The sequence below is a fragment of the Hemiscyllium ocellatum genome, chromosome 1 (assembly GCF_020745735.1).
Source record: "Hemiscyllium ocellatum isolate sHemOce1 chromosome 1, sHemOce1.pat.X.cur, whole genome shotgun sequence".
Classification (NCBI taxonomy): domain Eukaryota; kingdom Metazoa; phylum Chordata; class Chondrichthyes; order Orectolobiformes; family Hemiscylliidae; genus Hemiscyllium; species Hemiscyllium ocellatum.
In genome coordinates, this window is record NC_083401.1 from 158,572,614 (window position 1) to 158,594,341 (window position 21,728).

Below are 21,728 nucleotides of genomic sequence, written 5' to 3' on the forward strand. Positions count from 1 at the left end.
CCAATATGTTGAAGACCTGAATATCCTGGTCAAGTTATGCTCTGGGCCTTGTTATTGTATAAGTGGATACTTGACAAATGTGTCTGTTTCCGTAACAAGATTGTTAGCAACTGATGCTGCTAAAGTCAAGATGAATATATGAATATTAAAGCATCGCAGAAGGCTTTACTGATGGGTGGAGTGGTGTGAGGTCAAAATGGGCCATGTTACAGAGATTAAAATTTCATTTGTACACGTCCAATGCCTCTGCATTACTTGGACAGTAAGCCAAGTTATAAGGATGAGTGGGCAAGTGTTAAGAGCTGTTTGTGTTGACATGAAGGGCAGTGCCATCAATCAGTAAAGCAATTAAAACTGGAATATTAGAATGACAGTAAGAATAGGATCTTGTTTTAAGTGTAAGTGGTCTTTGTATTGGTGAGGTTGTTGGTTGGAAATTAAGAATGAGGTCAAACAGTGCACTGAACCAGAAACTGTCCAATTTTTGTTTTTCCCCCAACAGGAATTCTGTAGCACTTTGGATATCATGAAACATCTTTATAATGCCTTTGGGAAGCACATTTTTAAAATGTGGCACTGAGCTGAGATATTTGGAAAGATGACCAAAACCTTAGTTGAAAAATTAAGTTTTGAAATGTCTTAAGGGGGACACAGATTTATGGGGGATTTCTAGAGTTTGCAGAGGATGCTAGCTACCAATGATGAAGCAATTCAAATTTAGGGACGTAATTACTTTGACAATAATAGCCAAAACGTACTGGAACCAAGCACACCAAAGATACATCGCTGCTGAAACCTGAACTTTGAGGAGAGATGTGGATGGAAAGTGATTAGTGAGAAGATTGGAGATGATTTGGTTTGTTTATTTGTTTGTGAAAGGCCAAAGGTAGTGTCCATTTCATTACCAAGCATTTTAAATAATTCAGACAGCTGTATAAGCTTCTCTGGACTTGGGAGTTTAAGTTAAAGTAATCTTTGTCTATATGTAACTTTCTGCTTCTATTCTTTTCAATATAGTTTTTTTAAAAATCATTGAAGGTTTGAAATTTGGACATATTTGAATAAAATGGGTATCTGTCTGATTCTACATGGTTACAATATTTGAAAGTGTTAATTCCAACATTGTATATGATGCCTAATGCACCACTTGGGTTACAGTTCAGGTAATAATAACAAATGAGCAAGTGTTAGAGTTGTTCAGGTGCTGCTGTGAAACTGACTGACTAGGAGGGCCGAAGGTATGATTTTAGATAAATCTCAGTAGATGAATGGTAGAGCCATCGGAGGCCTGTGACCAGTGGAGTGCCACAAGGATTGGTGCTGGGTCCTTTGCTTTTTGGCTTTTATAGAAATTATTTGGATGCAGGCATAAGAGGTATAGTTTGAAAGTTTGCAGATGACACCAAATTGGAGGTGTAGTGGACAGCAAAGAGGGGTACCTCAGATTACAACAGGATCTTGATCAGATTGGCCAATGAGCTGAGAAGTGGCTGGTGGAGTTTAATTCAGATAAATGCAAGGTACTGCATTTTAGGAAAGCAAATCTTAGCAGGACTTATGCACTTATTGGTAAGGTCCTAGGGAGTGTTGCTGAACAAAGAGACCTTGGAGTGCAGGGTCATAGCTCCTTGAAAGTGGATTCGCAGGTAGATGCCTATCTTCCTTTCCACCTGTCCACTCCACCCTACTCTCTGACCCATCACCTTCATCCCCACCCCTATTCACCCATTTTACTCTATATTACTTTCTCCCCACCCCCACCCCCCTCTCATTTATCTTCCCATTCTCTTTAGACACCCTGCCTCTATTCCTGATGAAGGGCTTTTGCCTGAAATGTCGATTTTCCTGCTACGTGGATGCTGCCTGGCCTGCTGTGCTTTTCCAGCACCACTCTAATCTAGACTACTGAAACATTGGTCAGAGTATTGAGTACAGGAGTTGGGTGGTCATGATGTGGCTGTACAGGACATTGGTTAGGCCACTGTTAGAATATTGCATGCAATTCTGGTCTCCTTCCTATCATAAGAATGTTATTAAACTTGAAAGGGTTCAGAAAAGATTCACAAGGATGTTTCCAGGGTTGGAGGATTTGAGCTATGGGGAGAGGCTGAACAGGCTGGGGCTGTTTTCCTTGAAGCGGGGAGGCTGAGGGGTGACCTTATATAGAGGTTTACAAAATGGAGGGGCATGGATTGGGTAAATAGACAAAGCCTTTTTCCCTGAGGTCAGGGAGTCCGAACTGGAAGGCATAGGTTTAGGTTGAAAGGGAAAAGATATAATAGAGATTTAAAGTCTGGTTGAAGATTTGTAGCTCGGGTGTCCGTTGTTGTGGTTCTGTTCGCCGAGCTGGAAGTTTTTGCTGCAAACGTTTCGTTCCCTGGCTAGGGAACATCATCAGTGCTATTGGAGCCTCCTGTGAAGCGCTGCTGTGATGTTTCTTCCGGTATTTATAGTGGTTTGTTCTTGCCGCTTCCGGGTGTCAGTTTCAGCTGTAGTGGTTTGTATATGGGGTCCAGGTCCATGTATCTGTTAATGGAGTTTGTGGATGAATGCCATGCCTCTAGAAATTCCCTGGCTGTTCTCTGTCTGGCTTGTCCTATGATGGTAGTGTTTTCCCAGTCAAATTCATGTTCCTGGTTGTCTGAGTGTATGGCTACTAGGGATAGCTGGTCGTGTCGTTTTGTGGCTAGCTGATGTTCATGGATGCGGATTGTTAGCTGTCTTCCTGTTTGTCCTATATAGTGTTTTGTGCAGTCCTTGCATGGTATTTTGTAAACTACGTTCGTTTGGCTCGTGCTGGCTATTGGGTCCTTTGTTCTAGTGAGTTGTTGTCTGAGTGTGGAAGTTGGCTTGTGTGCTGTTATGAGTCCTAAGGGTCGCAGTAGGCTGGCTGTCAGTTGATAGGTTCGGCCTCCTGTGTTCTGTTATGTATGTCCAAACCAGACATCCCACTCAGACCCATAGTATCACTACCAGGGACACCAGCATACAAACTGGCCAAAGAACTACAACAAAAACTGAAACACCTAGTCAGCGGATCCAAACACTCCATACAATCAACACAGGAATTCTTGGACATCATCAGGAATACCCACATAGACAAAAAAGAAACCATGGTATCATTCGACGTAACGGCACTGTTCACATCGATTGACAAAACCCTAGCCAGAGAAACAATAGCCAACCTACTGGACATACATAACAGAACACAGGAGGCCGAACCTATCAACAAGGACGGCATACTTAAACTACTAGACCTGTGCCTCACCACACATTTTACATTCAACAATCAGATATACGAACAAATCAACGGAACACCGATGGGATCACCAATCTCGGGACTCATAGCAGAGGCAGTTATGCAAAGGTTAGAACATACAGCCCTACCACAAATCCAACCCAAACTCTGGATCAGATACGTCGATGACACCTTTGTAATCATCAAAAACACAGAAATAGAAAAAACACACCGAATCATCAACGCCACACTCACAGGAATACGATTCACGAGAGAAGAGGAAAAGGATAGCCAACTCCCATTCCTAGACGTGTTAGTAGAGAGAACACCCAACGGAGAATTCACCACAAGGGTACACAGGAAACCAACACACACAGACCAAGTCCTAAACTATGAAAGTAACCACCCCAACACACACAAACGAAGCTGCATCAGGACACTATTCAAAAGAGCCACAACACACTGCAGTACACCAGAACTGTGAAAAGAGGAAGAGGAACACCTATACAAGGTATTCGTCAAAAACGGATACCCACGCAACTTTATCACCAGATGCCTAAGAGATAGACCACGGAACGAGGACATGCCACAACCAAAAGGACTAGCCACACTACCATACGTCAGGAGCGTCTCAGAACTGACAGCCAGACTACTGCGACCCTTAGGACTCATAACAGCACACAAGCCAACTTCCACACTCAAGACAACTCACTAGAACAAAGGACCCAATAGCCAGCACGAGCCAAACGAACGTAGTTTACAAAATACCATGCAAGGACTGCACAAAACACTATATAGGACAAACAGGAAGACAGCTAACAATCGCATCCATGAACATCAGCTAGCCACAAAACGACACGACCAGCTATCCCTAGTAGCCATACACTCAGACAACCAGGAACATGAATTTGACTGGGAAAACACTACCATCATAGGACAAGCCAGACAGAGAACGGCCAGGGAATTTCTAGAGGCATGGCATTCATCCACAAACTTCATTAACAGACACATGTCAGCTGATTCTGACACCCGGAAGCAGCAAGAACATCCATCAACAGACACATCGACCTGGACCCCACATACAAACTACTACAGCTGAAACTGACACCCGGAAGCGGCAAGAACAAACCACTATAAATACCGGAAGAAACATCACAGCAGCGCTTCACAGGAGGCTCCAATAGCACTGATGATGTTCCCTAGCCAGGGAACGAAACGTTTGCAGCAAAAACTTCCAGCTCGGCGAACAGAACCACAACATATAATAGAGACCTAAGGGACAACTTTTTCACACAAGAGGGTGATACGTGTATGGAATGAGCTGCCAGAGGAAGTGGTGGAGGGTGGTACAATTGCAACATTTAAAAGGCATTTGAATGGGTATATAAATAGGAAGGTTTTGGAGGGATATGAGCCAGGTGCTGGCAGATGGGTCTGGTTTGGATTGGGATGTCTGGTCAGCATGGGCGAGTTGGACCAAAGAGTCTGTTTCTATGCTGTATATCTTAAGTAAAAGCTCAAATGTTAATGCTATTGAGGATAGTGTATCGAACTCCAATCTGGTTTACCATGATGTGGAACAAGCCCCTCTGCTGTTATTGAGGGATTTCAGCAGCACCCAAAGGTATTAATGTTGCTAAACTGTTAAAGCTGTGCATGGAAACTTGCAAGGTTAGATCTAATGCTTTGTTATACTCAGTTAATTTATTTTCCTTCAGTATTGTTTTCAGTGTCATTGTTGTCAAATGTTTATCTCAACAGGTCCAGAACCTATCTGGAGGTGAATTGCAACGTGTGGCACTGGCTCTGTGTCTCGGTAAACCAGCAGATGTCTACCTGATTGATGAACCATCAGCATACCTGGATTCTGAACAGCGTTTAATGGCTGGAAGGGTAATTAAACGGTAAGTACTTTGGGTGAATCCAAAGTAGTTATTTACTCATCATTTTAAGGTCACCTGGACACAATTGATTTATACTTTACAGCCTGTCAGAGTTCAGTGTACATTGTAGGCCGACACTAATTGGTCCTGTCATTGTGATAAGGCATTAAACCAAGGTCTTGCCTATCTGCTGCTATTGGCAAAAGATTTGGAAGTTCTCCTAGTGTCCTGATCAAAATGGTTCTGTGAACATATGTCAGCAAAGAAAGATTCAGACTTATGATGCAGACAATGAGAAATCAAAACCTTTTATGACTTATGAGGGAGGCAGACTGAATAACTTCCAAAAGGGCAATGGATAAATGTTTAAAGGGAAACTATTTACAGGACTATGACAAAAATGTAATGGAATGGTATTAATTGGATAGCTGTATCAAAGAGCAATACAAGCTTTTTCTAATTCATGCATTAATTTGCTGTAGTGTGATCTTGCTGTATTATAAATGGCACTGTGTAAGCTTGCATAACCCATGTCAAAAAGCCTCTATGTACTATTGTGCGATTCTACAACTCGCTTTCCAAAAGTGCACTTGCTAAAATCCAACCGATGTTCTAATATAATTGACGCTCGTTGTAAATGTTTATGTATTTCATAAACCTGTGAAAGTGCTGTATCGTCCTGTTAACTATCGCACTTTACTAATGACAAAATCAACTTTTTTTAGCATTTAGTTAAATCTAACATACTTGATGTTTTATTTGGCTATAATGAATGGATTTATTATTTTGAAATCCATCATAAATTACAGAATTGTAAGTGATAACTTTTTTTTAAAACTTCTAGCTTCATTCTCCATGCAAAGAAGACTGCCTTTGTTGTGGAACATGACTTTATAATGGCTACCTATTTGGCTGACCGTGTGATTGTATTTGATGGAATACCATCTCGGAGTACTATAGCTAATCCGTAAGTTTTTGTTTTTGGAGGGTATATCCATTTTTGGTTAATTCAGATAAATTTCACAAGTGGTTCGTGTAAACTTGAGACACTAAGTATCTAAAATTTTTAGGTGATTATTTTAATGCTTACTGCAAGTTTTTAGTGTGAAAAAGAACTTTTGTAACTGACTTTAAAGTAGTTGTAAATAACATACACGAAGATTTATTAGAGCAGCTGGAATGCCTGGACTGCGGTATAGTGAAATTGAGGGGCTATCCTGTGAGAACATTTCTCCACTATCTATCCCTCTCTTGAATCTTTCTGGCTTCATTGCTGAACTGAAGTATGTGTTGGGAGATACACACTCAACAGATTAGGTGGGGAAACAAGAATCAGGTGAGTTTGTACCAGGCCTTGAACATACATTTTGTCAAGAGGTGCAGAATGCAAAAACTATTAACACGTTCAGTAGGGTAGAATGTAGAGAATCGAGAATGGATCAGATTTGACAGAGCAGAATTTAACAGATAATATATACTTACTATCTTTGTGATAGTTGAAGGACGATCAGCAACTTGTCTTTCAGTAGCATAGATCTTAAGTATCACGGAAGAAAAACTTTGTTGAAGCTGTGTCATGCCGTCATCAGGACAATTCACAAGAATACCAGTAACGAGGAGAACCAGCATTTATACTGCAAGAGGGGAGAGTGGTCCATTGTCATGGAGAATACAGACGTTAGTGGTGATTGATAGTAAATTGTCTGTCTGGCTTTTATTTAAATTTCATGCTAGGCAGATTGACCCTGATTTGATCAGGAAATGGATTAGTATACTTTGAGCCTAATTGATCTGAAATTTGTTGTCAGTGTAATTCCTGGCATACACTGCAGTTGGACATTTGTTCAATAATTCTGAATCTGTTGTGTTGGACACATTAAGTTTTACAATTGCAGGCTAATTGGGTCCAGTCAATACCTTGTATATAGCTGAAAGGTTATACAATGATCCACCAATCTTTGGGACATACGGCTTTCATATCTGGAATCATGCTGGCACTTATGAGTGAAAGGTAGAATGTCATTTTGGCCCAACAACTGCATCCACTTGTCATTCTATCTACATGATATAACAACACAATTACTTCAGTAGCAAAAGAAGATAGAATGAAATAAGCAGGCAATGACGATGCTTTGGATAGAGTTGAGAAGTAAAAGGGGATTTAAAGTATTGGAAGATGTGATCAACTCTCTGATAGCAGCTATGAAATAGTTGAGTACAAAAACAAAGATTGATAACCACTTTACTTATCCAAGATAAACTAGAAAAAGCAATCTGTCAGGTAAATGGCAAATGCTTTGACTGTGCTCATGAGACAGTTTTGCAAATGTGCCAGCAGGCAGCATTAAATTTACTTATTCAAAAGATGTAATTAGCAACCTGTTGATAAATGATCATTTTCCTAGTGGTAACATTGATGTGAAGATTAGATTACTTACAGTGTGGAAACAGGCCCTTCGGCCCAACAAGTCCACACCGACCCGCCAAAGCGACAACCCACCCATACCCCTACATATACCCCTTACCTAACACTACGGGCAATTTAGCATGGCCAATTCACCTGACCCGCACATCTTTTTTTTTGGACTGTGGGAGGAAACCGGAGCACCCGGAGGAAACCCACGCAGACACGGGGAGAACGTGCAAACTCCACACGGTCAGTCGCCTGAGGCGGGAATCGAACCCAGGTTCCCTGGTGCTGTGAGGCAGCAGTGCTAACCACTGTGCCACCGTGCCGCCCTTAAGGAGTTACTCATGCTGTTTTGAAAGGGAGAAAAACAAGAAGGCTACAGAGGTGGTAAATGCAAGTAGAGTCTACTTCGGTACAACGAATAAACCGATTGTCACAAGTTTGTTAATAAAAAAAAAATGAGTGGTCATTAAAAACCACATTGAAGGTTATACAGAATCTATTTAAACCTCCAGGTATAAAAGCTTTACTTGACACTGTATGGAATTTGCTACCTGGAAGAGTGCATGGTAGCAGATTCAGTATCACTTTAAAATGGGAACTGGATGCAGACATTAACTCAATGTGACACTGGAAAAGCGCGGTCAGGCTGCATCTGAAGAGCATGAGAATCTATGTTTTAGGCAGAAACATTACGCCCAAAACATTGACTTGCGTGCTCCTTGGATGCTGTCCAACCTGCTTGCTTTTTCAGCACTACGTTTCTGACTCTGGACTGCAGATGCTGGACAATCAAAGTAGACAGGAAGGAGCAGGGAGTCGAACTAATATTTAGCTCTTTCTAAGATCCAGCACAGGTAACTGACCAAATGGCCGCCTTTGCAATTCTGGAATGAGCTGCCAGAGGAAGTGGTGGAGGCTGCTACAATTGCAACATTTAAAAGGCATTTGGATGGGTATGAATAAGAAGGGTTTGGAGGGTTATGGGCCGGGTGCTGGCAGGTGGGATGAGATTGAGTTGGGATATCTGGTTGGCATGGATGGGTTGGACCCAAGGATCTGTTTCCATGCTGTGCATCTCTATGACTCTAGATCTGAGAACTTTGTTAAAAGGTTCAGCAATAAAGGATAAAGTTAGGCATGTACAGTTAGGTCAAAGTTCAGCCATAATCTTGCAACATGGAATAGACAGGATTGATGGCTGGCTGACAGGCTCCAGAAGTAGGAAAAATGGTCTGGGGACCAGTAACCCAGCAGCATACTCCCACATTTCCCAGGGACAAGTTGCTAGTGAGATCTAGAACCACTAATGGAAACTTGCAGCCATTTAGATGAAATTAAGCCAAAATCCGGCCATTTCACATTTGTAGTGGTTCTTTCGCAACAGTGCATGGGATACCTGACATGTAAATCGCAGAGTGAGTCTAATTCGGAAGGAGTTCCTCAGGGTAGATATTTTATAATCAGCCTGTTTAGAGATGTTATTATGTACCTCTGGAGCAAGGGAAATGTGAACCCAGGCCTCCTAGCTCAGAGGGAAAGACTCTGTCATTGCACCACCAACCAAGGAAACCTAAACACAAACAGAAAGCAGGTCACTTACACTAGCGCTTCTCTGGAGTCTCACTGATGATATTACCCAGTATGGTGACAAAATGTCTGAAAATGAACCTTCCTACTCAGCGATCGAACTTACATCCAGAAAGTTAATATTTCTACAACAATGTGTTTGCCCTAGTAAAATAGGATAGTCCTTGGGATATGAGTCTCTCTGGAATTCTTTTCTCTTGAACACTGGATATTTCGCCTAATCCTGTTAATGTTATTGCTGGATAAAGTTGACATGTTTAACATTTGGCTGTGAATCCTACATGGTCTGAAATGACCTTCTGTTATTCCTACCTTGTGCTTTTTATCAGGTTAACCTTATAGAAAATAGATATAGCAATTTATTAGTTTTCATCTCCATGTGCTATAGCTATAACACAGTTAATTAATGCAATCTCTTAAAGTACCATGAGCAATAGGTGTTGTTTCTCCTCTGTTTTGTACAGGTTAAGTATGCTCTGAGAGATGGGCAAGTGCAAATGAGTGAAAGTAAGCTTTCAGAAGTGTTGTAGACTTTACAAAGATGTAACAAAGGGGTGAAATAGTATGTAAGTGATCTTGAGGCAGAAACATCAATTGTGTATTTTCATTTGTATGTTGATGTATTTAGAAAGTTGCTCTCACTCTTGGTCTCAAATTAAGCCTAATGAAAATTATTCATATTTGTCAAGCAATGCACAAGGCTTCTATTAGAACACACCTGTAATTTACTGCACTGTTTGCTTTAAACAAGTCCACAGACACTGCTTGCTGGAATGAATAAATTCTTGTCTCAGCTGGAAATCACATTCCGAAGAGACCCAAACAATTATAGACCAAGGATTAATAAGATGAATTCTATTAAGGTAAGCAAGAGCTTCTATGCACATTAGTGATGAATAAAACCAATATGTACTCTAATATAAAATACAAAGAACATTTCACATGACTTAGTATTGATAAATACAATGTGTTTATTCAAGCTCCCTTGTACCACTTAAATAAGAATTGGCTTTAAAGCTTTTCGGAATGCATTTCTGTTTAAAATTTGCGGAAGATACCTGAAGTGAAAAAGCTAATAATTAGAAATAAACAAGGAGATTTTCCTGACCATGCTGTACGAAAATATCATTAAGAGTTTAAATCAGCACTAGTATTATAGCGTATAACACACTGCACCACTAAATGTTGAAAATAGGATCATACCTGAAGTTCCACACCGTATATTTATAGACTTGTTTGGGGTAATATGCATTCACTAAGCTCTTCCTTCCACGTTGGCAAGTGTAACAGTGGGAGGTGATCAACTAATGGGCTTCTCTTAAGTGCTGCTGAAGCTATTTTAATTCTCCTTTTGAGTTTAATAGTTTGAGAAAACGGATATTTCAAAGCTTTTTTTACCTATGACTTCTCTCCTTATCTTTTAATAGGATGTGGAGCAGAAGAAAAGCGGAAACTACTTTTTCTTGGATGATTAAACTTTCATTTTTTCAGAGCCAAACTTGTGGATCCACATTGTTTCTTGTATTGAATATGACATTCAGAACAAAAACTGACAGACATCTTTTACTGTTCAATCAACAACTACAGAGCAGTTCTTAATTTTGAAAATGTTCATGTTCCCCTACTTTATATTTCTAGATAATTGGTGTATGCTCTGGAAATTGTGGTTTTATCACATCTACACTTATTTATTCATGGCTGTGATGAAAAAATGCCAGTTTCAGGCAGACAAAGTAGAAATTCATTGAATTGGTCAAAAACAACCATGTTCTGTAAAAGGTGACCAGAGGGGTTATGGTATATTTAACAAAACAAAAAGTGGAAACATCAATTCTGCTTTATTTTTACATCTGTTTCTTTTGACAATAATTGCATTTTGATGAGTAATCTTTTATTTGCAAACAGTGTCCTACTGCCTATATTAAATCATATCAAATAAAGGCTGGTATCCGCTTTTGTTTTTTTGCGGGGCTGTAAAGTGCAAAAGATGAAAAGCACCATTACACAATGGAAAAACTACGTGTGGAGTACAATTAAAAGAGAAAGGTTTTCTTTTTGCTGTCTTTTTGGATTTGATTTTGTTTAAGGAAACCCTATTTTAAGCTACCTGAGTATTTGACATCTATCCAAAGGTAGAAGGGAGGTGTTTTGATAGTATGGGGATTCAGTAATTCCTGTCTGTTGCCAAGGTGAAGGATATTGTGTTGGGTTCTTGAAGTCTGTTACTTACTGCAGTTGTTGCTGAAGGTCAGTTATAGACAAAGTAATATTCTATAATTGCAGACAACCTTGCACTGCAACTGATATAGACCCAAACTACACTCCAGAGAAGGAAAGGAAGTTCTTAAATTCTTCTCCCAAAACAGGTTTTTAAGCAATGCATTTACATCCATTCCAGATGTGTACAATTTGCACTTGAGCCTATTGGTCATTAAGCTGTGCCACTGCCTGTTTGTGGGGCAAAGCCAAAGCTACAAGTGACCATCCAGGTCACTGTTGCTGGTTTAAATTCTTACCAGTGATTGTTTAATCAATCAATATTACATTCAGGGTGTAGAAAGCCACAGATTGCATAAAAATGAAAGAGGCCCTACATGTAAATAGGGACAGGTAAAGGAACCATGGGATTTACTTGTTCAGTATGCAGATGGTGTGTAACATGCAAATATGAATGCCTATATTCCGGGCAGTAACCACTCTTCCTTTACATGTGTTATCTTTGAGCAGTTTAAAGGCTGGTACCATCACTACCCTGAGATTCAGGACTCCTTTCTGCCATCCAGCCACCAGTGGACCCTACAGCCACAGCAAACTCAGGTGGTCTTGGGGGGAAAAGAATAGTAAAAACCCTATTCCTAAATCGACAGTTGACTTGTGAAGGTAGAAAGTATCAATAGTGAAGGGTGTTAAAACACTAACAAGCATTTCCAAAGTGATGGTCAATTAATGGTACATTCCTGTCCAACTGCTTTGTGTTTATATCAAATCCTTTTTACCTCTTCTTTGCTCTTGTTTACTATCTTAAAGGGCAATGAGTATCATAATCTAGGACACACACTTTAAATTCACTATGCAAGGCACCAGTTTAATGTTTTGTTCACAAGTACTTAAGATAAAAATACAAAATAATGAAGCATATTTCCACAACCAATGTGAACTACACACTGAAAAATAGAAAAGATACAAAACAGCTAAAGTTTACAACAAAATAAAACAGTCCAGTCTAGTTCAGATTATATTGCATCCCTTAATGCATTACACACTAAAACATACTCTACGAAGATCAGCACATTGCAATTAACACATTCTCATAAGTAAATAAACAATCCAATATAAATGAATATAGATCTTAAGTAACTTGGCTAATATGAGCAACAAACAGTGTTTTTGTTGATAACAGGGAAAAAAATATGTAGACACAATCCTCCCATTAAAACATGAGAAATGATTTAACACCTGATTTGGACATTCCAGTAATAGTCTTATTGCATAACCATAATTAAAACATCACCATTGTCTCATATGATTACATTGTGAATGGTTTCCTGATGTTAACAAGTGCCAGTGCAATGTATAATCCCTGTCAAAATATGTAACAATTAGCAATTTAACTTCAAATCATTTTTCAATAAAAAGGTTACAACACTCTTTGTAAACTGGTTACACTGATGCATTTGAATGTGCCAAGGTTATACTGACATCCAGTTAAGCAATACGGTTGTTTTGAAATTCTCATCTTTATTTTTAAATCCCTTGATTTGAAATTGTCCCTATTTCTAATCTCCTGTCCAACAACCTTCAAAGATATAAGTGTGCCTGCATTCTGTCTGCTTGATCACGGATTTATCATTCAACCACTGAAAGTTGTCCCTTCAACTGCAATGCCTCAAGTTCTGAAATTTCTTCCCTAACTTCGACCTTTCTTCCCTCTTCAAAGATGATCTGCAAGATTTATCACTGATCAAGTACCTGGTTGCCTGCTCTAATATCCCACAGTCACATGACAAATTACCCTGACGTCTCTTGGGATGTTTTAGAGATACGACTTAATTACAAAAGCAAAATACTGTGGATACTAGCAAACAACTAGCTAGATGGTATCTGTAGAAAGTTGATATTTCAAGTTGATAATTCTGATGATAGACAGTTAATGCTAATGAAAAGGGAGGAGTAGAAATAACTTTGGTTGTTCAATCATGAATATTTTATTTAATCATTCTACAGATGGTGTCTGACCTGACTTCTTTTCTACTTGAATTACAAGTTGTTAATAGTAAAGGGTTTGTTTTCATTTCTGTACACAAAAAGGAAACTTTTTGTAAAATAGAATATAAAGTTGATATTTAGAATAGGTCAGTTGAGACATTCACTCCAGGAATGTAATAGCTTTCAGTTCAAAGGCATTGCAACCTCTACCAGAAGATAATGCATGGCTATGAAAGAGCACAGTAAAGTTGGAACAGTTATAATTGATCCAAATGGCCTCTTTGTGCCATAAATGTCTTTGGTTATATTGCACAGTATATCTGAGAAAAGTTCACAAGGTACACAGGATAGTGAAAAGCTACAGTCAAACTTTTAAAAATTTGCCAAAAGAAACCAAAAAAGGCCCATCTCTGGACAAAATATGGACAAAGTTTGCTTTACAATATTTTGAATTTAAAAATTAATTTTTACTATTTGCCAAATATATATTAGCAAGTTAATGTTTTAGCTGATAAAGTGCAACTTTCTTGCCCAGGCCTTTACTGGTACCAGTGACATGGATCCAGTGGTTACAAGAACAGCACAGAAAAATCAGTGATAAATCACTCAACTCTTTTGAACTCGAACTTTTCCCCATTATCAACTACAACATTCAAGTCAGAGCTGTGATGGAATATTCACCGCACTGACCACTTAATACCATACAAAATATTTTATTGCAAAAGCTTGAGAGCCAACAAGTGTTTTACAAGAAATCATAGTGGGTGCTCCATGCTGTATATTAAATGATCAAGTGTACAATTAAATACCATAGTACTGTCTTCCAAGTTCAGTGTTGGACCTACCATTTTGAATCATTGTCCAGCTGCTTTGATCAGTTGATTCTTTTTCACCCATTACACTACTGTGTACACAATCTGTTTCTAACGCCTTTAGATCTCTGAGCAGAGATCAATACACCAGCATCAAACAAAGTTCCTTGTGACAACATACCAAAAGAAGCAAAGACTAAGGTAAGCCAGGAGTTCTGAGAGATTGAACTTCATTCAAATAATTAGACTATATTTTTAAAAATTAGATATTTTCATTCTTTCCTCATTTGTTTAAGCTTTATACACAAAATATAACCAAAGTAATGAAGTAACTGCTACAAAAGGGAGTAGATATTCAAATCTGATTGAAATACTGCAGCATAGAAGCACTCCCATGGACTGTTAAGATTATGCCAGTGATTTTAAAATAAATATGTCAACAAATTTTGTGGGCATTAATCAGAAATATACAACATTCAATGTAAATATTAAAGCAGAGAAAAGGCATAAACTAAACAGTACCAAGTTATCTGAGGTAGGTCTAGGCAGCCCAATGCAAAGGCACATAGTAGGACTTGACAAAAGTGGTAGACACTAAACAAAAGTTAACACTTGAGAATCTTATAGTTGTTTTACAACTGTTACCACAAATCTCCACTGATTGTTGCAAAGGAAACATAAGTGAATGTTTTTAAAGTGAGAAATCAGGACAGTTGCAATAGGAGAGGAGAGTATTCAAAATAAGACCTTGGATTCAAAAGTGTGAGCAATATAAAATTCACGAACCGCAATATATAGTGCAAATCTCTTTTAAATGACAATGTCCTATAATTTCTTCTTTCACATGTTAGGTACTCCGTATTCACTTGAAAGGAGAATTTTGTTATTGTGCTAAAAACCTGTTTGTTAATCATATGACATTTGAGTTTTGTCTGGACAAATTTAAAAGCTATTACCAATAATAAACTTAAGTCCAGATTTTAACTGATCAGTGGTCACAATTAAACCCTAAATCTCTCAAACCATTACCCCTCTCACTGTTTATATCAACAGTTTAATGGAAATCAAACAGGCTATTGAGTTTCAGCCTATCCAATATATGTACAATATAAAATTAGCATATCAGGACCAGAATTTTGAAATTATCTGGAACTAAGTAACATGCAAAGTACAGTAACCATAAAAAGCCAAACAATGTGAATTAAAGCAAAATACTGTAGATGCTGGGAATCTGAAACAGACAAAATGTGGAGAAACACAGCAAGTCCAGCAGCATCTGTGAAGAGAAACATGCTTTGAATCCAATAGGATTACTTCAAAATTTAAGAACAAATATATTGGACTTGAAATGTTAACTCAGCTTCTCTCTCCACAGATGCTGCCAGACCTGCTGAGTTTCTGCAACATCTCTTAACTGTTTGAAACAATGTGAAAATACTTTTAAGTTCAACTATTCAGTACACAGGTCCTAAACAATATACCACTTTATTTTTCAACATCAGACACTTGACACAACTTAATAAAGTTAAGGATTCCTCTTAAGGTGACAGAACTGTGGCCAGGGATTTTATTTTGTCTTGTTCTTTCACCTTATGCGCATTTCTTTGATCTAAAGTTTTAAAGAAGACGCTGCCCTTCAAAACTTAAGAAATAAATACTCGACAAACAACAAAAATGACAGCCTCAGTTTATCACATGTATCAGTTTCTTTCCTCACAATAGAACTGTTGGAGTCATTATTGGGAAAAGAAAGAAAGAAAGAGGCCTATCATCATGGTAAGTCTTTTGATCTCAGATAAAAGTGCATCTGTACTCCAAAGTCAGCCTGTTGAGTTTTGTGCCTCACGTATATATCCTTCTTGAGAACTCTCTAACAATATTAATATCAGTTACTAAAATTTACATATTGGGCTGGTAACAAACAAAAGCTAGAAAAAGAGCATTAACACAAGGCTTTCAGGATAGATTACTGCAGCCAGTAAGGGGGAAAAGATGGGGCATCTAGATGACAAAAATAAGAGTAAAATAAAAACTGGACAGAGATTTAGGACAGATGTCAGATACAGAATGCAGTTGAAAACTGGGCAGCACAAAGAGAAACAGAAGAATTGTACAAAATATAATAAAGAGGTAAGACAAGGAGAAAACCAATGGTCAGTTCAAATTGAAATATGTCATATCGCAGAGAACTGACTGCAATATGACCACCCAAGATCTGAAAATTCAAGGCTCCAAGACATTTCAGAGGATAGGAGGCTCAAAAAAAGTACAGCCTACCTCAGTTAATTAAAGATGACAACATTAGTATATTAGTGAAAGATGGCCTTAGTTCTAAAGATTAAGATGTAGACTCTGTTGTTATTTTATATCCTCATTTAAACAAAGTCATTTAATATGGGGTGTACAGGAAACATTAATAAGCCCCAAATCCTCATTTCTTTTCCTGCTCAGACCTCTTATGTTATTGCGTGATAACTCCAAAATCTAGAAGTCTGTGCTTGGAACTGTGTCTGTACATTGATCGACATGTAGACCACAGGAACAACTGCATAGGAATGCAGCTTACAAGGAATGTTGTTTGTGAGAAAGATGCAGGGATAATCATGGATGATTTTAATTTGGATATAGATTAAATGAATGTCATTGGCAAACATAGCTTGTGAGATGAGGTCACAGAGGATTTTAGGGATTGGTATCTTAGAGCAGCACATTCAGAACCAAACAGCAGACAAAGTAAAGTGCAATGAGGCACGATTACTTAATGATCCCTTAATAAAAGGGGTCCACAGGTAGCAGTGATCATAACATCATTCAGTTTGAGGGAGAGAAAACTAAGATTAGTGTTTTAAACTTAATTCTAAGAGTATGAGGACACTGCTGGTTAAAGTGAATTCGGTATTAAGTGGAAGATAGTTCACAGCGCTGAGCAAAAATACTTTCCTTGAGAAAACATGGAGAAGATAGTTAGCATTTGTGACTACAGTTAAAAATAAAAGTACTACACAAAGAAAGTGTAAATTTCACAAAGTTTGCTGTCAGGTCACACGATTAGATGAATAAGAAAAAAATCAGCAAACATAAATAATGGAGACACATAAGAACAAAGCTAGACAGAAATGTACAAACCGATACGGAGAGTTGCTACAGGTATTGTTCTAAAAAATGGAAAAGAGTAACTAAGTGAGTTGTTGTCCAGACTGTAAATCATGGGAAGTAAGGAAACGACAACTATTTGCATCTGTCTTCAGTGTAAAAGACAAAAATAACATGCCAGGGAAAAAAGGCAAGGAGAAACTTAAAACAATTACACTCAACAGGGCAAGGAGTAGATGCGTGGTTTTAGTTTTCCAAATTCCCTTAGTTCTGATAAGGTTCCATCAGCTCAGGGAAAAAAAAAAGAACGGAATTCCTATTTGAGAAAGGAGGGATAATAAAGAAAAACAGATCTACAGGCCACTTAGCTTAACATCTATCTCAGGGAAAATACTACGATCGATTAAGATCATTCTGATAAACTACTTAGAAAATCTTAACTCACAATCAGGCAGAGTTAACATGGTTTTATGCAAGGGAAATAGTGTTTGACATATTTATTACAGTTCCTTAAAGACCTAACAGTATGTGCATTAAGGAAACCAGCAGATGGGACATACCTGACTTTCCAAAACATACTTTACAAAAAAGAGCTTATTAAGATGGATATAGAGGATTGATTAGCCAATAGGAAAAAGAAAGCAGAAATAAATAGGTCATTTTTAGGTTAGCTAAATACAATCAGTGGAATACCACAGGGATGAGTTTTGGTCATTATCAAAACTACTTAAAATCTATTTCATTGACTTGGATGAAGTGATCCAATGTATGGTTGCTAAATTTGCTGATGACTAACGAGAAAGATGCAGGGACTTTGTAGAGGGATACTGAAAGGATAAATGAGTGTGCAGAAAATTTAGCAGATGGAATATAATGTGGGAAAATGTGAACTTGCCCATTTTGGCAAGAAGGAAAACAGTACACCGTTTAAATGGAGAGAGATAGCAGCAATACAGTATAGAGGGATTTGAGTGCCCTGGTATATGATTTACAAAGTTAGTAAGGAAGTATAGCAAATGACTAGGAAGACAAATGGAATTTTGTAGTTTATTGCAAGGGGGAAGGAATGTTTAAATGGGGAAGTTTGCTACAATCATATTGGCCATTAAGACCACATCTCGAGCTTGGTTTTGCTATCCCTATTTAAGAAATCACGCATTACAAGTAGTGCAGAGAAGGTTCACTCTCTGATTTTCAGCAATACAAAGAAATTAGGCCTCAAAAGAAATTAAAGTTCAAAAGAATATGTGTGATCTTATTGAAATGCAAGTTCATGAGGGGATTTGACAAGGTAGATTCTGAAAGGATGTTACTCCATATGGGAGAGACTAAAATTAGGGAGCACCGTTCAAAACCAAGACCCCTTGCACATAAGATGGAGATTGTTTCTCAGAAGGTAAAGTGTGTGGAGTTCTCCCCAAAGAGACATAGCATTGAATAACTTTAACTGAGCCAGATAGATTATTGACTAATAAAGGGATCAAAGGGCTTGAATTGGAAAGTAGAGTTGAGGCCACAATCTGATTAGTTAAGGCCTTGTGGATCAAATGAGAGCGCAGATTTGGTACCGTATTGCCTACCACTGCTCCAAACTCCTATCCACACTCTCCAAATGTGTAAGTAGGTGTTTGTGCAGCTATAGGAAAATTTATCCCCTTCATATTCTCGTACTATAACATTCCATTAGTCACTTTGATTTGTTTTATCCCTTACATAGTGATCCATGTACACAGACTCCCTCAATAACCTTGGACCTAACTTTATACCATTTAAATATTATTCTGATCTACTTTATGGACTACAATAGATGATCTTACACTGAAATGGGATGTAATCCACTGGCCACATTTAATTCACTTATGTAATTAATGTGTCTACAATCTCTGTCGATGGTAAATTTGTATCTATGACCCTCTCAAGGAATCTAAGTAATTAATAAATAGCGAATAACTGAGGCATCAATAATCAATTCTTGAGGGAGCCCACTATTAATCTGCTTCCAATATGGGGAGACCTAACACAGTTTTCCAAAATTATGAGAGGAAGGGGTTGATAGAGGAGGAAAAAAAGTGTCAAACTGATCCCGCTGGAGAGTGGTTCAGTCACCAGTGGTAACGTTTAAAATGACAAGGGGTCAGACTCGAAACGTCAGCTCTTTACTCTCCTTACAGATGCTGCCAGACTTGCTGAGATTTTCCAACATTCTTTTTTAGTAACGTTTAAAATAACTGACAAAGCACCAGCAAGGTCCCCCACCCTCCCGTGTAAAGGGTTAATACGATCTAGAACCACATCATCTGACATATGGTAGAAGTATTCCATGGGAGCTTTCAAAAATGCATTTGAGCATATACATTAAGACGACTTGTTATTTGCAAGGTTACAAGCGAGGATGCTATTTCAAACAGAAGAGGTTCTAACAAATCTGTAAAACAAAAGTGTTTAAATTCTTTCAAAAATAGCTGTAAGATCAGTTTAAATGTAATGGTTCTGTTTCTCTGTCAATGCTTTCCAAAAGTTTACTCAGTTAGTATTTTCTAACAGCAGGATTAGACTTCCCACCTGCTCTATGTCTCTGTTTTTTAAAACTACTATGCTTTCCTTCAAATGACATTCCACTGACACTTTCCACATCCATCCGATTCTGAAATTCCTTTACATCATGATTTCTCCTGATGCCAAGACCAGTTTCTTCATCCAGTCTATTTTGGCGCATAGAAAACTTTTGGTTTTTCACTTTTTCTTGTTTATTTTCATTTTTGCTTTCATGCCTGTCAGTACCAAGATCTATGTGTATTTCAGAATTCTGTGCAACACTGTTTACACCCTGAACACTGCCAGCTTTAGTTGGTGACTTGCTCTCATTTTTAATGCTATCTGCTGTATCCCTATTGTTAACATGGCTATCGGGTAGGCAACATGTAGTTTTTGATGCCCACGTTTTCCCTTGCCATTTTTTCCTGCTCATTTCTTTCTCGCCCTTCTTGCGAACATAAGGAGAACGTCTGTACACGGTCCTTTCTGAGGAACTATCTTCCTTTACATAATGTCTTTCCTTTCCCAGAGTCTGACTGTAAGACTGCACCGGTTTGTTATTATTTAACATGGCAGGCATTTTGTAATTATTCTCGGAGGTGTGATCCAAGAGGGTGACTTCTGCATCATGTGCGACAGTGCACTGCAAAGTTAAATCACTTCTGGATTTCGCCTCAGGATGTTGACTAGCAACTTCTAATTCATTTGCATCAGCTCCTGCAACTTTGTGAGCCTCAAAAGATTGTGTATCCACACCAGAAAACCCACTGTCAGGTGCTGGATTTAGCTTTTCTACCAATACTGATTCTTTATCCCTTTTAAGGGCTGAGTGTTGCTTTGCACGTCCTTCACCAGGGCTAGAGACTGATTGTTCCTCAACCAAGGGATATGTATCACCATTCCCACCACCAGCTTTTACCAATAATCGAGAACCTTCAAAAATGACAGGCTGACTCCTAGTCAGCCTGTCGTCTTCAGCAGTGGTCAATAATTTTGTCTGTCTCCCCATCTCTTCCATTTCATGTCTCTGTGTGTTGTCTGACATTGGTTCACCCAGATCTGGTGCGCCAACCTTCTGACCATTATTTACCTGCAATGGAAATACATGACTTGGCAGAGCCATATACATTGGGTGAAAACTGAAAGCGTGCATTTGTGCTTGCTGGTTAAATAATGCCTGTGGTACAGGTGGCCTCCAGCCAGAATGTTGGGTTCCATCTGCTATCAAATTAGGAAAGTACCGTGGAAACGAGGGATTAAGGTTTTGAGGTGACCGCTCGGGGATTGGTGTGTCTAGCACTGGTTTGCTTTTGTGCGGCAAAAGTAATGGAGCAGCTTGTGGCAATGGTGAATGGCTGTGAATATCACTGATATCTCTCTGTACTGAATGATCAGGAGCATTGGCCTCTGCAGGGCTGGATAGATGAGGTGGACTCATAACATTCTCATTCTGCATTACTCCAGCAGTCGCATGGAACCAAGGATTTGGGTGAAATATTGGTGCAGGGCTCCTTGGATAGATCCCACAACTTTTCAAATAAGCTTGGTTCAGTGGATATAGATATGAATACGGTGGCCACAATGGTAAACTGTAAGCCTGAAAGGAAAAAGAAATTGAACTTCAATCATAAAAATGCACAAATCATTTATATGCAAAGTAATAAATCACTGGCTTCAAATACAGCAATTCCCAGACTATTAATGTGCAGACGAAAGCCCTTCATCAGTAAGCTGGGCTTGTGCCCGAAATGTCGATTCTCCTGCTCCTCAGATGATGCCTGACCTGCTGTGTTTTTCTAGCACCACACTCTTGACTCTGATCTCCAGCATCTGCAGTCCTCACTTTCTCCTGTTAACATGCAGACCTCCATCGTGTCGGTCACTTTACGCCTGTTCGCACACATCCCAGTTCCACCCCTTGCCTGATGATAACTGCTGCTGTTCCACTCAAAGATTGCACA

At 38.7% G+C, this 21,728-nt stretch overlaps 2 protein-coding genes across 5 annotated transcripts in view; one reads left to right on the forward strand and one right to left on the reverse strand.

Annotated features, from left to right (window-relative positions):
- abce1 (ATP-binding cassette, sub-family E (OABP), member 1) overlaps nt 1-11,061 on the forward strand; it is a 65,015-nt gene extending 53,954 nt beyond the window's left edge. For all 4 annotated transcript variants that reach the window (XM_060827057.1, XM_060827048.1, XM_060827041.1 and 1 more), the window contains 4 exons: nt 5,000-5,142; nt 5,966-6,088; nt 9,873-9,984; nt 10,549-11,061. In XM_060827057.1, coding sequence (XP_060683040.1) covers nt 5,000-5,142; nt 5,966-6,088; nt 9,873-9,984; nt 10,549-10,596 — 426 coding nt within the window. In that variant the 3' untranslated portion in view covers nt 10,597-11,061. The remainder of the gene's footprint in view (nt 1-4,999; nt 5,143-5,965; nt 6,089-9,872; nt 9,985-10,548) is intronic.
- Nucleotides 11,062-17,216: 6,155 nt separating this feature from the next.
- otud4 (OTU deubiquitinase 4) overlaps nt 17,217-21,728 on the reverse strand; it is a 100,775-nt gene continuing 96,263 nt past the window's right edge. The window contains exon 18 of the mRNA XM_060832916.1: nt 17,217-21,364. Within this exon, the coding sequence (XP_060688899.1) occupies nt 19,760-21,364 (1,605 nt within the window). The 3' untranslated portion in view covers nt 17,217-19,759. The remainder of the gene's footprint in view (nt 21,365-21,728) is intronic.